This window comes from Trematomus bernacchii, unplaced genomic scaffold, assembly GCF_902827165.1.
Source record: "Trematomus bernacchii unplaced genomic scaffold, fTreBer1.1, whole genome shotgun sequence".
Taxonomy (NCBI): Eukaryota; Metazoa; Chordata; class Actinopteri; order Perciformes; family Nototheniidae; genus Trematomus; species Trematomus bernacchii.
This window is the reverse complement of record NW_022987837.1, coordinates 50,001-71,784: the sequence shown is the minus strand read 5'-3', so window position 1 is coordinate 71,784 and position 21,784 is coordinate 50,001. Positions and strand designations below refer to the sequence as shown.

At 46.6% G+C, this 21,784-nt stretch overlaps 2 protein-coding genes and 1 long non-coding RNA gene across 3 annotated transcripts in view; 2 read left to right on the top strand and 1 right to left on the bottom strand.

The window, feature by feature from the left end:
• The first annotated feature begins 7,826 nt into the window (after window positions 1-7,826).
• LOC117500066 (GTPase IMAP family member 8-like) lies at window positions 7,827-9,423 on the top strand. The gene is made up of 2 exons (XM_034152765.1): window positions 7,827-8,417; window positions 8,637-9,423. The coding sequence occupies exons 1-2, from the start codon at window positions 7,862-7,864 to the stop codon at window positions 9,257-9,259; spliced, it is 1,179 nt and encodes a 392-aa protein (XP_034008656.1). The 5' UTR covers window positions 7,827-7,861; the 3' UTR covers window positions 9,260-9,423.
• Window positions 9,424-17,561: 8,138 nt separating this feature from the next.
• Window positions 17,562-17,908, top strand: LOC117500067. The gene is made up of 2 exons (XR_004557757.1): window positions 17,562-17,747; window positions 17,839-17,908. It is a non-coding gene; the product is annotated as an uncharacterized LOC117500067 (long non-coding RNA).
• An 820-nt stretch (window positions 17,909-18,728) lies between these two features.
• Window positions 18,729-21,784, bottom strand: part of LOC117500064 — a 4,835-nt gene continuing 1,779 nt past the window's right edge. The window contains exons 3-6 of the mRNA XM_034152763.1: window positions 21,449-21,739; window positions 19,784-19,812; window positions 19,617-19,694; window positions 18,729-18,905 (exon numbers count right to left, since the gene is read on the bottom strand). Of these exons, the coding sequence (XP_034008654.1) occupies window positions 18,729-18,905; window positions 19,617-19,694; window positions 19,784-19,812; window positions 21,449-21,739 (575 nt within the window). The remainder of the gene's footprint in view (window positions 18,906-19,616; window positions 19,695-19,783; window positions 19,813-21,448; window positions 21,740-21,784) is intronic.

Genomic DNA, 21,784 nt, shown 5'->3' with positions numbered 1-21,784 from the left:
CTTTTTTGTTTAAATAATGCAGATCTTTCCCTGGATTCTTTGTGAAAAAATCGAATCGAAATTGCCTTGGGAAGAGAAAGCTTCCAGCTCTCAAGACCTTTGCAACTCAAGCGAAGAAAAACTGGAGACCCTTTACATTTTATGTTTACCTGTTAAACTTGAATGCAGACAGTACCCCAACCGCATCGGAAGAATTTGAGCTTGCCCAGGCGGGACTGGGCAAAAGACATATATCGATGCCCCTGGACATGAGCCATGAAGAGGTATTGTATAAAGAAAACCATATTTATATAACCTGTGTTCATATTTGAAACTTGGGACTTATTTGTAGAGTTGGTTTGGTTTCAAGAACACCCTATTTTATCGTTTCCTTAGTTCTTCAGTCTCCTGAAAAAGGAATATCCAAAGTTGCAGGCGCTGGATGGAGGATGGCTCCTCTACAAATCAACAGGTGCAAAAAATGTGTCAAATAACATTCATTCACGCTTAACACTTGTCTATTTCATTTTAACCTTTATATATACGGTCTATGGTTTTAAGTTAACTTGGAGGCTACGATTAGCATCGTTAGCACCGATGTAGCTACCACTCGCTTACACGCTAACCCAAGCCTTAACATTCATTACGTAGCTGATTGAAATCATAAACACATAAATAAAGTACTCGAATTTCACTTACCGCAAAACGGCATTCATGCACCGTCTGTTTTAACCGCAGAGCGAGTCACAATAGTCCGATATATAAGCATGAAGAACAAACAAACACGGCCGGGGTCAAGTTGTGTTCCCTGGATGAACTGAGCAGGCAGAGTCCCTGTAGCTTCACGGAGACGGAGCAGCTAGCAGAGAGACAAGAAGCTAACAGCAGCAGTCACTTGACAGAGCTGTCACTCAATGTGACCACGCCCTAATTTATGCAAAAACTTTAAGACCTAATATAAATAAAAGGGTCGTGTTAGAAAACAATTCACTCACAGATTCATAATCATGAAGGTGGAATCTAACTATATACATAATAATATTTATTGGATCCATAGGTAGAAACATGTTTTTTTAGGCTGTGAAATTGGGCATTTTAACATGGGGGTCTATGGAAATTGCTCCTTTCTGCAGTCAGCGCCTATCGGCCAATATATGAACTGCAGTTTGTGGCACTTCCGTATTGGCGTCCCGGCTCTTCCCCAGAGTGTTACGGTTTTGTATTTATGTTTTCATTTTTCACCTTTGTTTTGAAATGTTTTCCTCCTTGTGTCTTCTGTGTATGTTTGTTTGTAGCCTTTATTTATCCAGGTTAAAAATCCCATTGAGATCAACGATCTCTTTTACAAGGGAGACCTGCGGTACATTAGTTACACATATAAAAACAAACAGAAAACAAAAAGGACATCACAACATAATTACAGGGGTATACATTAGCATCTATTTACATTTACAGGTATCCAATAACATTTCATCCAGCCGTGCTTTAAAACGATGCAAGGGAATCAAAATGCTGAGTTTCAATATTTTTTGCATAGTGTTCCAAGCCAGAGGAGCAGCGCACATAAAAGCTTTAGCACCTAGAACAGTCCTAGCACTTGGCACATGTAATAAAAACACATCCTGGGATCTCAGGTAATAGCTACTTGCCACTCTCTGTGAGATCAAAGAGCAGATATAAGAAGGTAGTTTACACAGCATGGCTTTGTAGATGAATATGTACCAATGACTGAGCCTCCGAACAGTAAGTGAAGGCAGACCTGCCTTGGCATACAGGGTACAGTGATGAGTAAGTACTTTACAGTTAGTAACAAATCTCAGAGCGCTGTGATAGGCGGCATCTAACCTTTCCAGGCAATGGGCAGGTGCATTCATGTAGATCAAATCACCATAGTCTAGCACAGGTAAAAAGGTCACAGTGACTAGCCTTTTCCTGGCTTCAAAAGAGAAACAGGACTTGTTTCTGAAAAAGAAACCTAATCTAACCCTCAGCTTTTTAAGCAGATTAGTGACCTGAAGTTTAAAAGTAAGACAATCATCAAGCCAGATACCAAGGTATTTATAATAGCTAACCACTTGGAGTACTTGTCCTTGCATAGTCACAATATCCAAAGCAGTCTCTGGAGTCTTTTTAGCTTTAGAAAAGAGCATTACCTTGGTTTTCTCAACATTTAAAAGAAGCTTTAGTTCAGAGAGCTGAGTCTGAATAATGTTAAAAACAGCCTGTAATTTAACAACAGCCTCCTTAATGGAGGGACCTGCACAGTACATCACGGTGTCATCCGCATAAAAATGCAAAGTAGCTTCATCCACATTTTCACCTAAACTATTGATGTAGATGGAGAATAAAAGTGGACCTAAAACAGAACCTTGAGGAACACCATTAGCAATGTTCAACCACTCAGAAGACAGCCCATCAAAGTGAACACATTGGGACCTTTCAGAGAGGTAGTTCACATGGCTGGATAAGCCAATACTGGGTAGCCTCTGCTTTAAGATGCGATGATCGACGGTATCAAACGCTTTGGAGAGGTCAATAAATAGAGCTGCACAACTCTGCTTATTATCTAAGATACTCGTAATGTCATTCACCACTTTCATTGTGGCAGTGATGGTGCTATGTTGCTTTCTGAAGCCTGACTGATGTTTTGACAGGATGTCATTTGTACATAAAAACACCTTTACCTGTTCACTCACTAGGCGTTCAAGAACCTTAGCCAGAACTGACAATTTAGAGATGGGCCTATAGTTATTTAAAACAGTTGCCTCCCCTCCTTTCAGCAAAGGCAGGACATCAGCTGACTTCCATACTTTAGGAATTGTGTTTGTGCTGAGGGAGAGGTTAAAAAGAGTAGTGAGAGGTGGAGCAATAAAATCTGCAGCTATCTTTAAAAAGAAAGGTTCCACGTTGTCCGGGCCGGCCGGTTTCTTAGGATCTAACTTGGTTAAAGCTTCACGAACAACATCAACAGTAAAAGGAGTAAAACTGAAAGTGTTTTCCAGACCACATTGTTCAGAGTCACCGACTGTGGTGTTCACAGAAGCAGAGTTAGTCACAGAATCAAACATAGAACCGCAGGACACAAAATGCTCATTAAAACAATTTAACATAGTAGCCCTGTCCGATATAGAGCCAGATGCTGTGGTAATGCACGGAGGTAGCTCATTTCGGATCTCACCGGTGGATAGCGATTTTATGGCTTTCCAAAATTTCCTAGGATTATTTCTCTGTTCCTTCTTCCTGTGTTTGCCTTCCTGTCGTCAGTTTCCCTGGTGTGTCTGATTGTCTGATTGTGTTCACCTGTTGCCCTTGTGTTTCTGCCTCCCTTACCCCAGCTGTGTCTTGTCTTGTGATTACCCCTCTCTGTATTTAGTCTTGTCTTCCCCTGTGTGCCTTGTCGGTTCATTGTTGGTTTTTCCTGTCCCCCTCCTGTTGGCTCTCATTCCTAGTGCTACCCTTGCTATCAGCTTTGTAAATAAAGCTCATTTTTTGTTTCTAGACCTGTTGCCTCTTTTTGTAGTCTGCAGTTGGGTCCTACTTTTCCACGCTACCTAACAGAATGAACCGACCAGAAATGGACCCAGCAGACAGCTTGTACGAGGTGACGTACAATTTAACATGCTTGAGGAATGACTTTCGATATGCCTCCAGTAGTGAAGAGAGGCAGTCTATAATTTCTACGGCACGCCAAGAAGTAACCTCAAGGCCCTGGTTAAGGGAGTTACTCCCCGAGTGGATTGAGGACTTTTTTGGTAGCGTTGAGGTCAAACCTGTTTCCCGGCCTGCTAGCTCCAGGCATGCTAGCCCCCTGCCTCCCAGTTCCCGGCCTGGCACCATACGTCTCGGTGTGTTCCGTCTGGAGTCAGCCCCTGCTTCTTCCCCATTTCCTGCTCCTGTCCAGGAGCCGTTCTCGGGTACTCGTCTGGCTTTTGGAGGTCCAAGGAGCCTCCAAAAGGCTCATAAGAGAAGGAGTCGCAAGTCCAGGCTAGCAGCCCGAGCCCCAGAAGCCATGCTTTGGGCTCCAGTACAGGTCCCAGCAGCCATGGTTCCGGCTTCAGTACCAGCCCACACAGCCATGGTTCCGTGCTCCAGTGCCGGCCCACACAGCCATGGTACTGTGCTCCAGTACCATCCCACACAGCCATGGTTCCGTGTTCCGGTTCCGTGCCCAGCAGCCATGGTGCCTGCTCTAGTACCGGCCCACACAGCCATGGTTCCGGCTCCAGAACCGGCCCATACAGCCATGGTTCCAGCCCCAGTTCTGGCCCCAGCAGCCATGGTTCCGGTGCCAGTTCTGGCCCCAGCGGCCATGGTTCCGGCCCCAGCAGCCATGGTTCCGGCCCCAGTTCTGGCCCCAGCAGCCATGGTTCCGGCTTCAGTTTCGGCTCCAGTACTGGCTCCCCGGCCGACGCCAGCCCCCCGTGTTTTGTCAGTGGTTCGGCCCACTCCAGCCCCTCGTGTCCTGTTGGCTCTACGGCCGACGCCTACCCCATGTCTTGTACCGTTGGAGGTCCCGCCGACTACTCTTCTGCCGGGGGTCCTGCCAACCCTAGGTCCTGTGCCGTTGGAGGTCCCGCCGACTACTCTTCTGCCGGGGGTCTTGCCAACCCTATGTCCTGTGCTGTTGGAGGTCCCGCCGACTACTCTCCTGCCGGGGGTCTTGCCAACTCCATGTCCTGTCCCATTGGGGGTCCCGCCGACTACTCTTCTGCCGGGGGTCTTGCCAATCCTATGTCCTGTCCCGTTGGGGGTCCCGCCGACTACTCTTCTGCCGGGGGTCTTGCCAACCCTATGTCCTGTGCCGTTGGGGGTCCTGCTGAGGGTCCTGCCAACTCCACGTCCAGTATCGTTGGGGGTCCTGCCGACACCTGTTCCGCTGTGGGTCCTGCCAACCCCATGTCCTGTGCCGTTGGAGGTCCCGCCGACTACTGTTCTGCCGGGGGTCTTGCCAATCCTATGTCCTGTCCCGTTGGGGGTCCCGCTGACTACTCTTCTGCCGGGGGTCCTGCCGACCCTATGTCCAGTGCTGTTGGAGGTCCCGCCGACTACTCTCCTGCCGGGGGTCTTGCCAACTCCATGTCCTGTCCCATTGGGGGTCCCGCCGACTACTCTTCTGCCGGGGGTCTTGCCAATCCTATGTCCTGTCCCGTTGGGGGTCCCGCCGACTTCTCTTCTGCCGGGGGTCCTGCCAACCCTATGTCCTGTGCTGTTGGAGGTTCCGCCGACTACTCTCCTGCCGGGGGTCTTGCCAACTCCATGTCTTGTCCCATTGGGGGTCCCACCGACTACTCTTCTGCCGGGGGTCTTGCCAACCCTATGTCCTGTGCTGTTGGAGGTCCCGCCGACTACTCTTCTGCCGGGGGTCTTGCCAACTCTATGTCCTGTCCCGTTGGAGGTCCCGCCGAGTACTCTCCTGCCGGGGGTCTTGCCAACTCCATGTCCTGTCCCATTGGGGGTCCCGCCGACTACTCTTCTGCCGGGGGTCTTGCCAACCCTATGTCCTGTGCCGTTGGGGGTTCCGCTGAGGGTCCTGCCAACTCCACGTCCAGTATCGTTGGGGGTCCTGCCGACACCTGTTCCGCTGTGGGTCCTGCCAACTCCACGTCCAGTATCGTTGGGGGTCCTGCCGACACCTGTTCCGCTGTGGGTCCTGCCAACCCCATGTCCTGTCCCGTTGGGGGTCCTGCCGACTACTGCTCCGCCGGGTTTCCTGCCAACACCAGATCCTGTCCTGTTGGGGGTCCCGCCGACACCTGCTCCGCCAGATTTCCTGCCTACACCATATCCTGTCCTGTTGGGGGTCCCGCCGACACCTGTCCCGCCGGGGGTCCTGCCAGCTCCATGTTCTGTTCTGTTGGGGGTCCCGCCGCCGGGGGTCCTGCCAACTCTGTGTCCTGTCCTGTTGGAGGTCCCGCCGACACCTGTTCCACCGGGGGTCCTGCCAACTCTGTGTCCTGTTCCGTTGGGGGTCCAGTCGACACCAGCCCTTGCTCCATCCGGGGTCCCATTGACAGTCCATGTCATGTCCAGGATCCCGTCTACGCCTGTTCCGTCGGCTCCGGTTCCTGTCCGGCCGACAACGGGTCCTGCCCGGCCTCCGGAGCTGTCCCGTCAGCGCCTTCCTGCCCGTCCTCCGGAGCTGTCCCGTCAGCGCCTTCCTGCCCGTCCTCCGGAGCTGTCCCGTCAGCGCCTTCCTGCCCGGCCTCCGGAGCTGTCCCGTCAGCGCCTTCCTGCCCGGCCTCCGGAGCTGTCCCGTCGCCGCCTTCTTGTTCACCCTCGAGCCCGGCCCCCTGAGTGCCGCGGTCTTCGCCCTCGAGCCCGGCCTCCTGAGTTCCCCAGCCGCGGTCTTCGCCCTCAAGCCCGGCCCCCTGACTCTTCCAGCCGCTGCCTTCGCCCTCGAGCCCGGCCCCTTGAGTTCCCCAGCCGTGGTCTTCGCCCTCGAGCCCGGCCTCCTGACTCTTCCAGCCACTGCCTTCGCTCTCATGCCCGGGCCCCTGAGTTCGCCCGCTGTGGCCTTCGCCCCTTTTTGGACTCTGCCTTGCCCCCCGGGCCGTCCGCCCGGGACCCCTTCCGGGCCCGTCCTCCGGACCCCTCCACCCACCCTTTTGGTCCTGGTTGTGCGTCCCTCCTCCGAGCCCCCTCCGCCCACCCTTCTAGAGGTTTTGGACTTTTTGGGGTTTTCTTGGGACGTCTGGAATCCGTCCCTTGAGGGGGGGGTTCTGTTACGGTTTTGTATTTATGTTTTCATTTTCCACCTTTGTTTTGAAATGTTTTCCTCCTTGTGTCTTCTCTGTTCCTTCTTCCTGTGTTTGCCTTCCTGTCGTCAGTTTCCCTGGTGTGTCTGATTGTCTGATTGTGTTCACCTGTTGCCCTTGTGTTTCTGCCTCCCTTACCCCAGCTGTGTCTTGTCTTGTGATTACCCCTCTCTGTATTTAGTCTTGTCTTCCCCTGTGTGCCTTGTCGGTTCATTGTTGGTTTTTCCTGTCCCCCTCCTGTTGGCTCTCATTCCTAGTGCTACCCTTGCTATCAGCTTTGTAAATAAAGCTCATTTTTTGTTTCTAGACCTGTTGCCTCTTTTTGTAGTCTACAGTTTGCCGCTTGGTCTCTCCATGCTTCCCTGGTGGGAGGGACTAGTCGCAGGGAAACGACGCAAGTGAGGGACGCAAGGATTCCATTTAATCGACCTGAGACGCAGCCAAAGTCATTCAAACTAGCTGCACCTTTACCAAAGTAACACACTTTCATGATCAATCATTATAAATATATCGTATATATTATTCTGAAATGGACCAATCTGCACAATCACTACTTTTACTGTACTTTCACTATATTTTGATGAGAATACTTTTATACTTTCACTTGAGGAACATTTTGAATGCAGGACTTTTACTGAAACAGAGTATTCCTACACTCTGGTACTTCTACTTTTACTCAAGTACAAGACCTGAGTACTTCTACTTTTACTCAAGTACAAGATCTGAGTACTTCTACTTTTACTCAAGTACAAGATCTGAGTACTTCTACTTTTACTCAAGTACAAGACCTGAGTACTTCTACTTTTACTCAAGTACAAGATCTGAGTACTTCTACTTCTACTCAATGTTACGTCCCCCTTCTAGGGTAGAGGGAAATGACATACACCAGTATGGAATTGGTAAAGTTACAAGTATTTATTTACACAACAAGTTAACAAAAGAGTAGGCTAACGGCCGGGCACAAACAAAAGTGGCCAAAAGGGCGCAGATTAAACTAAAGAGCAAACAAAAGGAGGACTCTAACAAATGACCCTATGGTCCAAATACTTGTCTCCTCCCCTCTTCCTGCTCTCCGTGTCTGGAGGAGCGTTGATGGAGTTTCTTCCTCTGGTCTCCTGCAGGTCAACATGGATCCAGGTCTCACCATCGTCCTCCTGGGAAACACCGGCGTAGGTAAGAGTGCTTCAGGAAACACCATCCTGGATCGCCCTGCGTTCGAGTCCAGACAGACCCTGACCCCGGTGACCAGGCAGATCTCCGAGGCCACTGAGACCGTGTTTGGGAAGCAGGTCTCGGTGGTGGACACCCCGGGGATCCTGGGCTCAGAGCGGCAGATCCAGGCCTGGTGCCGGGAGCTCCGGGGGTCCGGCAGAGAGACCCTGTTCCTGCTGCTGTTCAGTGTGGGGCGCTTCACCAAAGAGCAGGGGAAGGTTCTGGTGGCAGCTCACAGGGTCCTCGGACCTCAGGACTTCAACCGGTGTTTCCTGCTGTTCACGCGGGGGGACGCCTTAGAGGGCCAGGCTCTGGAGGACTTCATCCTTGAAGACGAGGACACTGCAGCTAGCTGCTCAACGTTCTCAGACAGATATCATCTGTTCAACAACCAGAGCGGAGGGCGGGAACAAGTCCGAGAGCTGCTGGAGAAGACGGGCCACCTCCGAGCCCAGAACCCCCCCCCAGCAGGTACATGTACTGCTTTAACTCAGGTGCTGTACTGAGGACACTTTGGAGATGCTTGTATGTCTGGGCAGATTTGGGGGTTAATGCTGAGTCCATTCCTGACGTTTTCAGGATCAACAATGATGGGTTTTGTTGAAGCTAAAGTAGCTGCAGGGTTCTGTCTGTTCTCAGGTTGAGTCTAGAGTCTCTTTGGACAGACGCTAAATGTCTCTGTGTCTCCAGGTGTCCTGCAGTCCGTCCGGTTGGAGGAGGTGAGGCTGGTGCTGCTCGGCCCTCCTGGAGGAGGGAAGAGTTCCTCAGGGAACACCATCCTGGGGTCGGATCAGTTTCAGTCGGACTGTGGCTTCAACCCCGTCAGCACTGAGTCGGTCAGTCGCTCTGCCACGGCGGGGGGGCGTCAGGTCACTGTGGTGGACTCTCCAGGAATCACAGCTGGAAGTGTGTCTCCTGAACAGCTGTCTAAAGAGATCATGAAGTCCATAAAGCAGGCGAGTCCAGGACCGCACGCCCTGGTTCTGGTGCTCAGACTGGGCAGCATCAGCTCGGCAGACATCGCCCTGTTTGAGAACCTGAAGCAGCTGCTCAGAGGCCAGGTTTGGAGGTACTCCATGGTGCTCTTCACTCACGGGGACAAGTTAGGAGGTCAGTCCATAGATGATCTGATCCGGTCCAACAGTCATGTCTCTGAGCTGGTCTCCATGTGTGGAGGTAGATACTGTGTGTTTGACAACAAGAGAAGAATCAGACAGCAGGTCAGAACCTTCCTGTCTAAGATAGATGAGATGGTCTCAGCTAACGGAGGTCAGCACTACACAGACCAGTGGTTCAGGAGAGACTTTCCTTAGAGAAGAAAGGATCCTGTCAGGTGCTTCAGGTGGTAATGAGATAAAAGAAAGCGTATTGGAGAAAATGAAACCTTATGTGTTGTTTGGAGCAGGAGCAGTAGCAGCAGTAATAGGAATATCAGTAGGAATCGGAGCAGGGATCGGAGCAGGGATCGGAGCAGCAGCAGCAGCAGCAGCAGCAGCAAGAGCTGTAGAAAGAGCAGCAAGAGCTGTAGGATCAGGAGCAGCATCAGGAGAAGTAGGAGCAGCAGCAGGAGCAAAATAAGTAGCAAGAAGAGTAGAAGGAGCAGTAAGAGGAGCAGTAACAGAAGTAGAAGAAATAGCAGGAGCCAGAATGCACAGTAATGAAGAGAAAAAGAAACAGTAGAACCTTTGAAAGACCCCTGACCCTGATCATCACAACACGTGCTGCTTCTCTCTGAAATGAAGGCAGCAGGTCTCAGGGGTTTAAAGAGGTCCTATTCTTCTTCTAGAGAGGGAGACACCCCCCCACCCCCCGATTTAGTTTGTTAATGTTCACATCATATAATCATTTTATGTTTTACTATCTTCTTATTCTTTACTCTCAAATGTCAAGTACTTCTACATACTTACAGTTATTGATTTATGATTCTCATATTCCTTTATTGATGGACTTTTCTTGATCCATGTGTGAATGATCAGCAGAGAGGGAGCAGCGGGTATTTTCCAGTCAGACGAGATAAGAACATGATGTCAGTGGATGTATGCAATTAATAATAATACCTGTGTAAAAGCTAGTATATAGTCAGCTTTGCTTTCTTTCATAGCTATTGATAAGTGACAGGAAATGTTCCCTTTTTGACGGGTTTTGGTGTCTCTTTGATTCTGTACCTTTAAGAGATGATTGGTTTGATCTTTAATAAAGAGTTGAACTTGACCTGAAAGGAGTCCATTTTTTGTTCTCAGAGACCTCCGGCCAGGCCTGGGTCTCCCACACCTTCAGGTTAACCTCCATCCTGGTTTGTAGACGTTAGAAACTCTGTTAGGAACAAGGTGAATGAACTGTTCTGACAGAGGGTTAGAGAAAAGAAGAGGGACTGTTTAGAGCAGGGGTGCCCAACCAGTCGATCGCGGGGAGATTCCCAGTCGATCGCGAGATGTGTCTAAAAATAGAACGACAATATTCTGTTTTATCATTAATGTCCTATAACATAATCTTCCTGTGCCAGAATAATGCACTTGAATGCATCAAAGCTTTGTGATTGGCCGGCGTGACCCCATGTGTCGGGGCGTGGCTGGTGGGCAGTGGGCACTAGTTAGCTGACGTTGTCCGTGGCAACAGGAGTGACAGTCCGCACACACACAAGACCGCAATTATGGCAGAAGCTAAAAAGCCCAAAATATATAATTTTCACTCCGAGTGGGAGGATGATTATTTTTGTGTCTATTCCAATTCAAAGTCCATCCGTCTCTCATCTGCAATGCGAGCGTGGCTTTATCGTAGAAGGGTCATTTAGGAGTGGCATTTCAAAACAGTGCACAACCGCTACGAGACGGAGTTCCCTCCTAACTCTGCCCTACGCTCCCAAAAGGTGAGGGACCTGAAAGGACCGCTCAATGCACAGCAGTCCATCTTCACCAGGCCCAACAACAAGAGCAAGGCTGCTACCATAGCGTCTTATCGTGTCAGGCCCAACAACAAGAGCAAGGCTGCTACCATAGCATCTTATCGTGTCAGGCCCAACAACAAGAGCAAGGCTGCTACCATAGCATCTCATCGTGTCAGGCCCAACAACAAGAGCAAGGCTGCTACCATAGCATCTCATCGTGTCAGGCCCAACAACAAGAGCAAGGCTGCTACCATAGCATCTCATCGTGTCAGGCCCAACAACAAGAGCAAGGCTGCTACCATAGCATCTTATCGTGTCAGGCCCAACAACAAGAGCAAGGCTGCTACCATAGCATCTCATCGTGTCAGGCCCAACAACAAGAGCAACGCTGCTACCATAGCATCTCATCGTGTCAGGCCCAACAACAAGAGCAAGGCTGCTACCATAGCATCTCATCGTGTCAGGCCCAACAACAAGAGCAAGGCTGCTACCATAGCATCTCATCGTGTCAGGCCCAACAACAAGAGCAAGGCTGCTACCATAGCATCTCATCGTGTCAGGCCCAACAACAAGAGCAAGGCTGCTACCATAGCATCTCATCGTGTCAGGCCCAACAACAAGAGCAAGGCTGCTACCATAGCATCTTATCGTGTCAGGCCCAACAACAAGAGCAAGGCTGCTACCATAGCATCTTATCGTGTCAGGCCCAACAACAAGAGCAAGGCTGCTACCATAGCATCTTATCGTGTCAGGCCCAACAACAAGAGCAAGGCTGCTACCATAGCATCTATCGTGTCAGGCCCAACAACAAGAGCAAGGCTGCTACCATAGCATCTCATCGTGTCAGGCCCAACAACAAGAGCAAGGCTGCTACCATAGCATCTTCATCGTGTCAGGCCCAACAACAAGAGCAAGGCTGCTACCATAGCATCTTATCGTGTCAGGCCCAACAACAAGAGCAAGGCTGCTACCATAGCATCTCATCGTGTCAGGCCCAACAACAAGAGCAAGGCTGCTACCATAGCATCTTATCGTGTCAGGCCCAACAACAAGAGCAAGGCTGCTACCATAGCATCTTATCGTGTCAGGCCCAACAACAAGAGCAAGGCTGCTACCATAGCATCTCATCGTGTCAGGCCCAACAACAAGAGCAAGGCTGCTACCATAGCATCTCATCGTGTCAGGCCCAACAACAAGAGCAAGGCTGCTACCATAGCATCTTATCGTGTCAGTCACGTTCTTGCTAAACACATGAAGTCTTTCAAAGACGGAGAAGTTGTGAAAGAAGCATTCCTGGAGGCTGCCGACACGCTTTTTGGGGACAGTAAAAATAACAGAAGCATTTCAACAGGTTTTTGATATAATAAAAACTCAAGTTAGATACCGTTATTAATCAGCTGTACGTTTTAGTTTGTTTGAACTTATTCATTATAATTATTGTACAAAATGGTATAAGAATGCAAACATTAAGATCTGTTCTGTTTAAATTGATTATAGTCTATTATCAATTCAGGTTAAGAAAGAAACTAGTGTTGCTTGCATCCTATTTTAAAGGCATGTCTTTTTATACTCTACTAAAATGCAACAAAAAAACAGGGTTTGATTCTATTAGTCTTTTTTATTGCACTCTGGCAGCAGATTCCTGTGTAGCTTCAGATCTGAGTTGTCTTATTAGTAAGCCTAATTTATACTTTTTGTAGCAACACTATTTTTATATAATGGCAAAGAAAGGGTTAAGAGTCTTTTCTTTTTCTCCTGTGTCATATGTGGCAGCACTGTTCAATGTGACGTGTGAATAAACTCCAACTCTGTATCAACAACACTGTTGTGTAACTTCAGTTAAATACTTGTGTGTAGATTAGAAAGAGGTAAGATAAAGGATCTGCAGTATTTTATGAAGTATTAATCGTACAAAGGTCAGTTTTATACAAGTAGAAGTGTGTATTTACCTGGTAGTAGGCTGTCAGTAATGGCTACGCTTCTCTATTTGGACTGGTAGATCTCGGCAGACTGGCAACTTTAAAAGTAGCTCTCGGTTCAAAAAAGGTTGGGCACCCCTGGTTTAGAGAATCACTTTGGGTAATGTTGTGTCTCCTAAAAGCTAGAAATAGTTTGAAGAATTTTTAGAAACCACTCATTGTTGATAAATTCTCCGAAAACAATCAGAAAGGCTGCACCTGCAAAGACCTGGAGGGAATCTGAAGACTCTCCAAGTCATTAGAAAATAAATAAATACCATTTCACTCACAGTAACAAGGCCCTGGGGCCTCATTTATAACGCCTTGCGTAGGATTCACGTGGGACAGTTGCTTACGTAGTACAAAGCAAAAAACTAGGTACAGAAATGTTCCGACATTTTCCGATTCACAAAACATTGCGTACCGGCGAGGGAAGTGCGTACGGCACTTCCTACGCCTGTTTCCCTTTATAAATCACAATCGACTCGAAATGCGGCGCAGCTTTTGCGGGCTTCTCGTAACGCCATATTTGCCTATAAATAGTCAAAGAAACGCCCATTCATTCATTCATTCATTCATTCATTCATTCATTCATTCATTCATTCATTCTGACTGACTGCATGAAGAAGATTGCAGGAAATGACGACCGAACAGCTAAAAAAGACATCTCACACCGTGTCAGGTTTTGGTTATTTTGGGGAGGTGGAGATAAATCATATTGTTTGGTGGATGCAGTTTGAACCAGAGTAGCAGCATGGAGGTCGGATCGTCACCAACATAAATAAATAAGTGGTCCGAAAAAAGTTAATGACAAAAAAAATACACATAGCCTTCCTCAGGCAGTGTGTTTGTCCCGGGGACAGGAGACCCCCCCCCTTGATGAGAAACTAAGAAATGATGGGGGAATCCCTCCGGAGTGTAGTCATGACGACTGGATCTGAATTATTGTGTTGTATTTGGTGGTTTGTGTTCCAGCTGTCGATCAGCAACTATATATCCATAATCCACCAGTTAAAGGAAATACAATGTGTTGTGTTATATTAGCTGTTTACCACATATGGTGTTCTTAGTTTCCATACCTCCTGTGTTTTACGAGCGACTTATCAAGTCTTGGCAAACGGCTTAAAACACGATTAAACGTGATAGGATATAAAACCATGCTCGTATCTACAACCTATAGAAATGCAAAACGGCGTCAGTTTAGACGTAATTCTGTCCCCCTGCTTACCGCATCATTTATGAGAAAACATTTCATAACATTAACACAACATATTCGAGGTGGTTTTAAATAACATATCCGTATTTATTTATTTCTCCAAGTTGTGTTTTTGTGTGCACTGAGGAGTCTCAAACAGGCGTTTGTTTCATCATTTTAAGATTGGCTTTAATCAATGTTTGAAAATGAATTCTTCATATTTGATAAATGAGAGGTAACATTTTATTTATGGTATTATTTCCACATATTTCTCTCCATTCTTCCTTCTGCCAACGGTGTCACAGTTTCTCGTCTCTCCCGTTGTTGTGCTTAGTGCGTACGCATGGGTTAGAGTTTGCGTGGAGGACAGCACATTTTCCCGTCAAGTTAGTATTTTATAAATCGCAAACATTGCGTAGAAACTGGCGTACGCCATTTTTTGAGCGTATAACCCTTTATAAATGAGGCCCTTCTTCATCTGAGACTTTGCTGTTACTCTGGGCTCCAACATAGAACTGCTAGTTATTCTCACTTCACTGCATTCCACCGCTGATCATTTTAAATAATATTAACATTGTTGGAGCCATTTATGTTTACTGTTGGCATGTTATATTATTTTCTTTAGATTTATTACGTTAAACTATTTGAACACTAGGTGGCGGTGATTAGCTGGATAAAGGTGTATGAAATAGGGTTATAGGTGACCGGAAAGGGAGGGACACAGGTGGGGAGAGAGCATACAGTTCTTACCGTACTTACCAGCAGTATGATGCGTTCCTCTGGGGTCTGTGAAGAACAAGGAGGTTCTGTAAATCACTTTGGGGATCAAAGGCTCCTTAGATCTTCATAGCATCTTATACCATCATCAAACATTATGTAATATCTCCTTTTATCTCGATCACATGCTCTCTTTCTGTTATTGTTTTTTATTTTTTCACCAGTTTCTTTGTTATACAAAAGTACATGTGCTATTAATAAATATATGCTATATATATATATTATAAGTGCTATATTTGACTGAGTCAAAGTATACCATTTTATTTGACAGAGAACAATTGTTCATGTTTACAGCAGCATATAGTTTGGCGTCCGGCCTCATTAGTATCATTAAATATGAATCCCCCTAAACTGTTCATGCATGTGTACACTTCACATACTCCGGATCCTTCAGTTATCTATTTGAAGTGTACGTCCCATTCAAATACTTAACTGCGGAAGACAATGCAGGTATGTATTTGAAGTAGACAGGGCCATATTTCAACATTGCAATGGGCCAGGAAGCTGATCCTTGAACTGTGTCATGCTTCCAGCCCATGGATCGAGTGTGTCGATTTCAGAGATTATCGGAGAACCTTTGACTTTTTGACCTTTTCCAACTCACCTCTGAATACTGACTTTTCCTGAAAAACAGGTCAAAAATAAAGTTACTCTGATTTACATGAAAGTTCGTGTAGTGATAAAAGTGGCCTCACAGATGACTAATTCAAAGTCACGTGCATGTAGCCCCTGGCATCTTTGAAATATGACTTTGTACATTTCAAATACCACTGGAACCTGGTCTGAGACTCAAAAAGCCTTTCTCGCAACCTGTCCACTTCACATGCCCGAGATCCTGCGGTAAAGTATTTGACGATTTCTCCCTGGTGCTTCATCACAGGTGTCTAAAACTTAAATGGCATATTTCTGGTGTTCCAGGGACCAAGATGTTCGAGAGCATGTTTCTCAACCTCAACGAGAGCAAGACTGAGGTCATCTTTTTTGGACCCCAACCTCCAGCCTCTCCGGTTGATATTCTGGGTTCTCTCAAAAAAAACATCCTCCCCTCGGTCATGAACCTTGGAGTGACCTTCACTAGCACTTTTAAATTCGACAAGCAGGTCAGCACTGTAGTCAAATCCTGCTTTTTTTAAATAAGACTATTGGCCAAGACCAAGTCGTATTTATCTTTTAATTACTTAGAAAGGGTTATTAACGCCTTTGTTACCTCAAGACTGGATTATTGCAACGCTCTGTATGTGGGTATGGACCAGGCCTCAATTAAACGCCTGCAGCTAGTCCAAAACGCGGCTGCACGTTTGCTGACTGGCCACAAAAAGCGTGACCACATCATCCCTATTCTGGCCTCACTACACTGGCTTCCAGTTCGGTTCAGAATTGATTTTAAAATCCTTTTATTTGTTTTTAAAGCACTAAATGGGCTGGCTCCGGCCTATATAGCTGAACTCCTCCAGCGCTACACCCCAGCCAGAGCCTTAAGGTCTGCTGACCAGCTGCTGCTGGTAGTGCCCAAGACCAGGCTCAAAACCCGAGGGCACCGAGCCTTCGCAGCAGCTGGCCCGAGGCTCTGGAACACTCTGCCCCTCCATGTGAGGTCGGCCCAGACCCTAGGGGTTTTTAAATCTACACTAAAAACACACTTCTTCTCTCTGGCCTTCTAGTTAGAGCGGAGCACGACTCCTGACTTTTCCTTGTGTTTTATTTTTATTTTTTATATATATCTGTTGTAATTTATTGTCTTTTATTGTGATTGTAGTAATGTGTTTTTATTACATGTACAGCACTTTGGCTCGACCAAAAATCGCTTTTAAACGTGCTTTATAAATAAAACTTGATTTGATTTGATTTTGATTTGAGTATCAGCTTGCTGTGTCGATGCATCGTGGAGATATGGCCGTGTCCATTTCAGATACCTTTAGTGTTTGAAATGTCCAAGGCCTTAAGTCCTGCGTGCTCTCGCCTAGGAGGCTGCGTATTTGTTCCTGACACCTCATCCCACATGAATAAGTGTTGTAAATCTGCTGAGGGTCATTTCAAAATATGCGCCTTTGGCCGTAGTTTGGACCCCCATGTTCTAACACCTGAACATCAGCAGGAGAGGAGTCTTTAAAGTAGAGACACTACATACTGATATACACCTGAACATCAGCAGGAGAGGACTCTTTAAAGTAGAGACACTACATACTGATATACACCTGAACATCAGCAGGAGAGGACTCTTTAAAGTGGAGACACTACATACTGATATACACCTGAACATCAGCAGGAGAGGACTCTTTAAAGTAGAGACACTACATACTGACATACACCTGAACATCAGCAGGAGAGGACTCTTTAAAGTAGAGACACTACATACTGATATACACCTGAACATCAGCAGGAGAGGACTCTTTAAAGTAGAGATACACTACATACTGATATACACCTGAACATCAGCAGGAGAGGACTCTTTAAAGTAGAGACACTACATACTGATATACACCTGAACATCAGCAGGAGAGGACTCTTTAAAGTAGAGACACTACATACTGCAGACTGAGCTGTGAGGATGTTTCCTCGTGTGATTGAGATGATATTTTACAGATATTAAAAGCATATTGTGAAATGACTCTTCAGCTTCTTCTTGTTTATGAAATGTTTCCATAACCCAGAGTCTCTTCACATGGAAGCGCTTCTGACTCAGAAAACTTTCCTCTCCACGTTTTTCCCATAAATCTCTCTGTTTATACGCTGTGCCGTCTGAGGAATGTGAGGGATTCAGATCATATTTCATCAGGGTGTGTGTGTGTGTGTGTGTGTGTGTGTGTGTGTGTGTGTGTGTGTGTGTGTGTGTGTGTGTGTGCAGGGTCCAGGTGTTCTCCCAGGTGAACAGGATGTCAGCTCAGAACCTGGCTCTGGTCCTGGTCCCCTCTCTGTTCCAGACTCTGAACCAGGACCTGCTGACGCTCACCAGAGAGTTCATCATCCACCACTCGCTGCTCTTCCTGGTGATGCCTTCACGTACCCTACAATACGTTATTATTAATAAAGGACTGGTGTAAATGATAATATCTGATTTATGTTGTTGTGTGTGTGCAGACGCTGGGTGGAGAGGAAGAGGAGGAGGAGCAGATCACCGTCTTCTGAGGTTTCCTCCTCACGTTATATTTAAATAAAGCTTTAGTTTCTTTTGGGGAAGATCAATGTTTTCCTGTTGGTCAACATGAACACATTATTAACTCTTAGCCTGTGTTAGCATACATTAGCATCTGACTGCATCTGTTAGCATGTATATATATATATATATATTATTAGCAAATGTCATTCTGTTCATATCTGATATCATCTGTTAGCATTAGTGTTCACCTGTCTATAATTGTAAGGGCTAGCTAGCATCTGTTAGCAACCCTTAGCATCTGTTAGCCACCCTTAGCATCTGTTAGCAACCCTTAGCATCTGTTAGGACCCTTAGCATCTGTTAGCAACCCTTAGCATCTGTTAGCAACCATTAGCATCTGTTAGCATCATCAAAATATTTTATTAAACCTTTAGTTTATTTTGGGGAAGATCAGAGTGTTTATCTCTCCTGTTGGTCAACATGCATACAGTATTAACTGTTAGCATGTTTTAGCATACAATAGCATCTGTCTGCATCTGTTAGCATTTATATACAGTATATATTATTTTTTTTAGCATATGTTAGCATATACTTTATTAGCATCTGTCTAGATCTTTAAGCGCTTGTTAGCAACCATTAGCATCTGTTAGCATCATCAAAATATGTTATTAAACCTTTGTTTTCTTTTGGGGAAGATGAAAATGTTTACACAAATACATTTGATTATTATAATTAAAGTTGTATTTATAAAAAGGGGAAATGATATTATCAGGAGTTTACATTTTCACATTATTATATATATTCTTATCTTTCATTACTCTAATATTTTATCATCTTATATTGTATTATTTTTGGTTAATTTCTTGTATTGTTAAAATAAAAGAGGAACATCTCTAACGTCTGCAAACAACCTCACTTTATTGATTAAGATGTAAACAGAGAAACATGCAGGTGAGGAGAGCTCTGATTGGCCGTCACATGTACACGTTCTCCTCTGAACTCTGCGCTGGTATTGGTGTTTCCACGGAAACAGCAGGATTACAGGGAACTGTGGACAGGTTAAGAAGTTAGCATCTGTTAGCATTCAATAGCATCTGTTAGTATACATAGCATCTGTTATAATCTCTTAGTATCTATTAGCATTCAGTAGCATGTGTTAGCATATGTGTGCAACTGTTGGCATGTGTTAGCATTCAATAGCATGTGTTAGCATACATTAGCATCTGTCTTGATCTGTTAACAGTTATTAGAATACATGTCTGCATCTGTTAGCATTCAGTAGCATCTGTTAGAATCTCCTAGTATCTGTAAAGCTGGCTACACACCAACCCGATTTTGGGAGTCAGAGGCCGTCAGAGGCAGTCGGGCATTCGCGGCGCCCTACTCAGGTTGGTGTGTCCCGCACCGTCGTGTCTTTACGGCACCTTTTCACACCTCCCGATGCCTCCCGCGGCCGATTCAACATGTTGAATCGGCCGCGGGAGGTCAGAGAAAGTCGGCCCAAGCAATCACTCTGATTGGCTGTTCACACTACCGCAGCCTGCTGGTAAGGACAGTTATTGCCACTCGTCGACTGAAGTATTTGCGGTGTGTTCGTAGGCGGGCGGCGTAGGCGGGCGGCGTAGGCGGGCGGTGTAGGCCGACATAAAAGTCGGGATGCCTTCGGTACGCGTTCTTTGGTCTCAGGTGGGTGTGTAGCGGCCTTAACGGTATATTAGCATCTGTTAGCGTCTAAGCATTGTAAATAAACCAGTGTTACCATAGTGACATTCGTCCTCCTCCCTCTTGTTGCCACGGTGACTGTGCATCTCCACATACAGGTTGTCCTCCAGCGGACCTGAAGCAGCAGATCATAAATATCATAAAATATTAACTAAACCAATCAGTGAAGCTTCAGGTGTGTGTGTATCTCTGATTGGCTGATACCTGAGAGTCTGATCCGCTGCTTCCTCTTCCTGTTGAGGGCGAACAAGATGATGATGATGATGCAGAGGACGAGAAAGAGGAGGAAGAGGAGGATAAACACCGTCACCAATACACTCCTGCTGCTGAGATCTGCTGACACACACACACACACACACACACACACACACACACACACACACCCACACACACACACACCCACACACACACCCACACACACACACACACACACAGACACACACACACACACACACACACACACACCCACACACACACACACACACCCACACACCCCCACACACACACACACACACACACACACACACACACTGCACGGTCAACAACAAAATCAACACGAGTAATGGGTTGCGGTCGAATAGTCCATTTAGCTTAGGAACCTTCCTAACGGAGTGAAATGACCCGGAGGTCCCTCAGTGGCAGCCATGATAAGAGCCGTTCTAGTTCTCTAGATGAAAGGAAAGGAGGTTTCAAGCTTCCTTTATAACCTCCTTTAGCTTAGGAACCACTGGACCTCCCTAACCGAAAGGAGAGGAGAAAATGCTGCCCCACAATGCCTTGCGGCCGCAGCATTTGCCGTCACACAACAGTCGGCCGTTCACGGAAACAACCGATTATGACCGAGAAATGATATCATGAAAGTTACGGTGCTTATTAAGCATTTTAAAACGTATGTGGTAAGTTGCCAAAGTGCTTTGTTTTGAACGTTCATCAGTATTATAATCAAAAAGAGAAATATGAACGTTAGTTTTTACTGAAATGATCAAATAAAGTCAACATTTCACAGTCTTTACTGAGCTGTGTGGGGTTTGTTCAACTTTGAAAAGATGTTTGAATGGTGATATACACAGTGATAGATGTTAAGGACTAACGTTTAGAATAAATACATTTGTATTGATTTTAAGATCTTTTCATACAATCATACGTATTGGGATCATTTGTATTAATGTGGACCGGAGGGAGAGGGTGATGAGCATAAGTTTCACTTTCCTTTTTTATTTCAATTCCAACTTTGGTCATGAAGAATATGTTTCTCTGTTGTCCCCGTTCATAAAGCATAACAGCATCAGAGCACGGTGCAGAATCTCTAGATGAGTTTACAGTAGTCCCTCGTTCTTATTAAACATCCATGTTGTAGTCCGCTGTATAGAAAACTGTAGTTTCCATAGTTTCCCCACAGCAGCAGACGCACATTCATGACGTCCGCTGGCGCATCATAAACACGTCGGATAGTGAAAGTGCAGTCGATTCTCTAAAGTACCGCAGTCTCTTCTCCTAAGTCCTTTTGAATTCTCCTATCCACTATCCCTTAACCCCGTGACCTTTCACTCAGAGGTCAAGGGATAGACGATAGGGTTAGAACTTAGGAGCTGATTTTTGGACTATTCGACCGCAACCCCGTTTTTTTTACTTCCTCTAATATCTATCTTCAGGCTCCACAGAGAGGACAGGCTAACGATGCTAATGATGCTAATGAGGCTAACGAGGCTAATGAGGCTAATTATGCTAATGAGGCTAATGAGGCCAATGAGGCAAATGATGCTAATGAGCTTAACGTCAAAGTAAACAGTTGTATTGTTAAAAGTCAAAGTAGTGACTGTCGTCGCCGCAGCCTAGAAGGGGGCGGGGCCTAACGTAGAGGGAAGGTACCTGATTGGCTGCTCTCCACCAGCAGCAGGAAGTCCCTCCTCAGCACCCGCGTCCCGTCCTCCTCGTACACCTGCAGGCTGTAGTTCCCTGAGTCTCCGGGCTGGACCCGGCTGAAGCGCAGCGAGCCGTCTCGGAGCAGCTGGCAGCGGCCGTGAGGGCAGGCCGTCACGTTGTTCTTCAGAGAGACCAGCAGGTCGGGGTGAGTCCAGCGCACGTCCTGCTTCAGCTGCAGCTGGAGGTCAGAGGTCAGCAGCACCGCCCCCCCGCTGTGAGCCTTGATGACCTCTAAGGCTGGGGTCAAAGGTCACACTGTGAATAACTCCTGCATCACTGTGG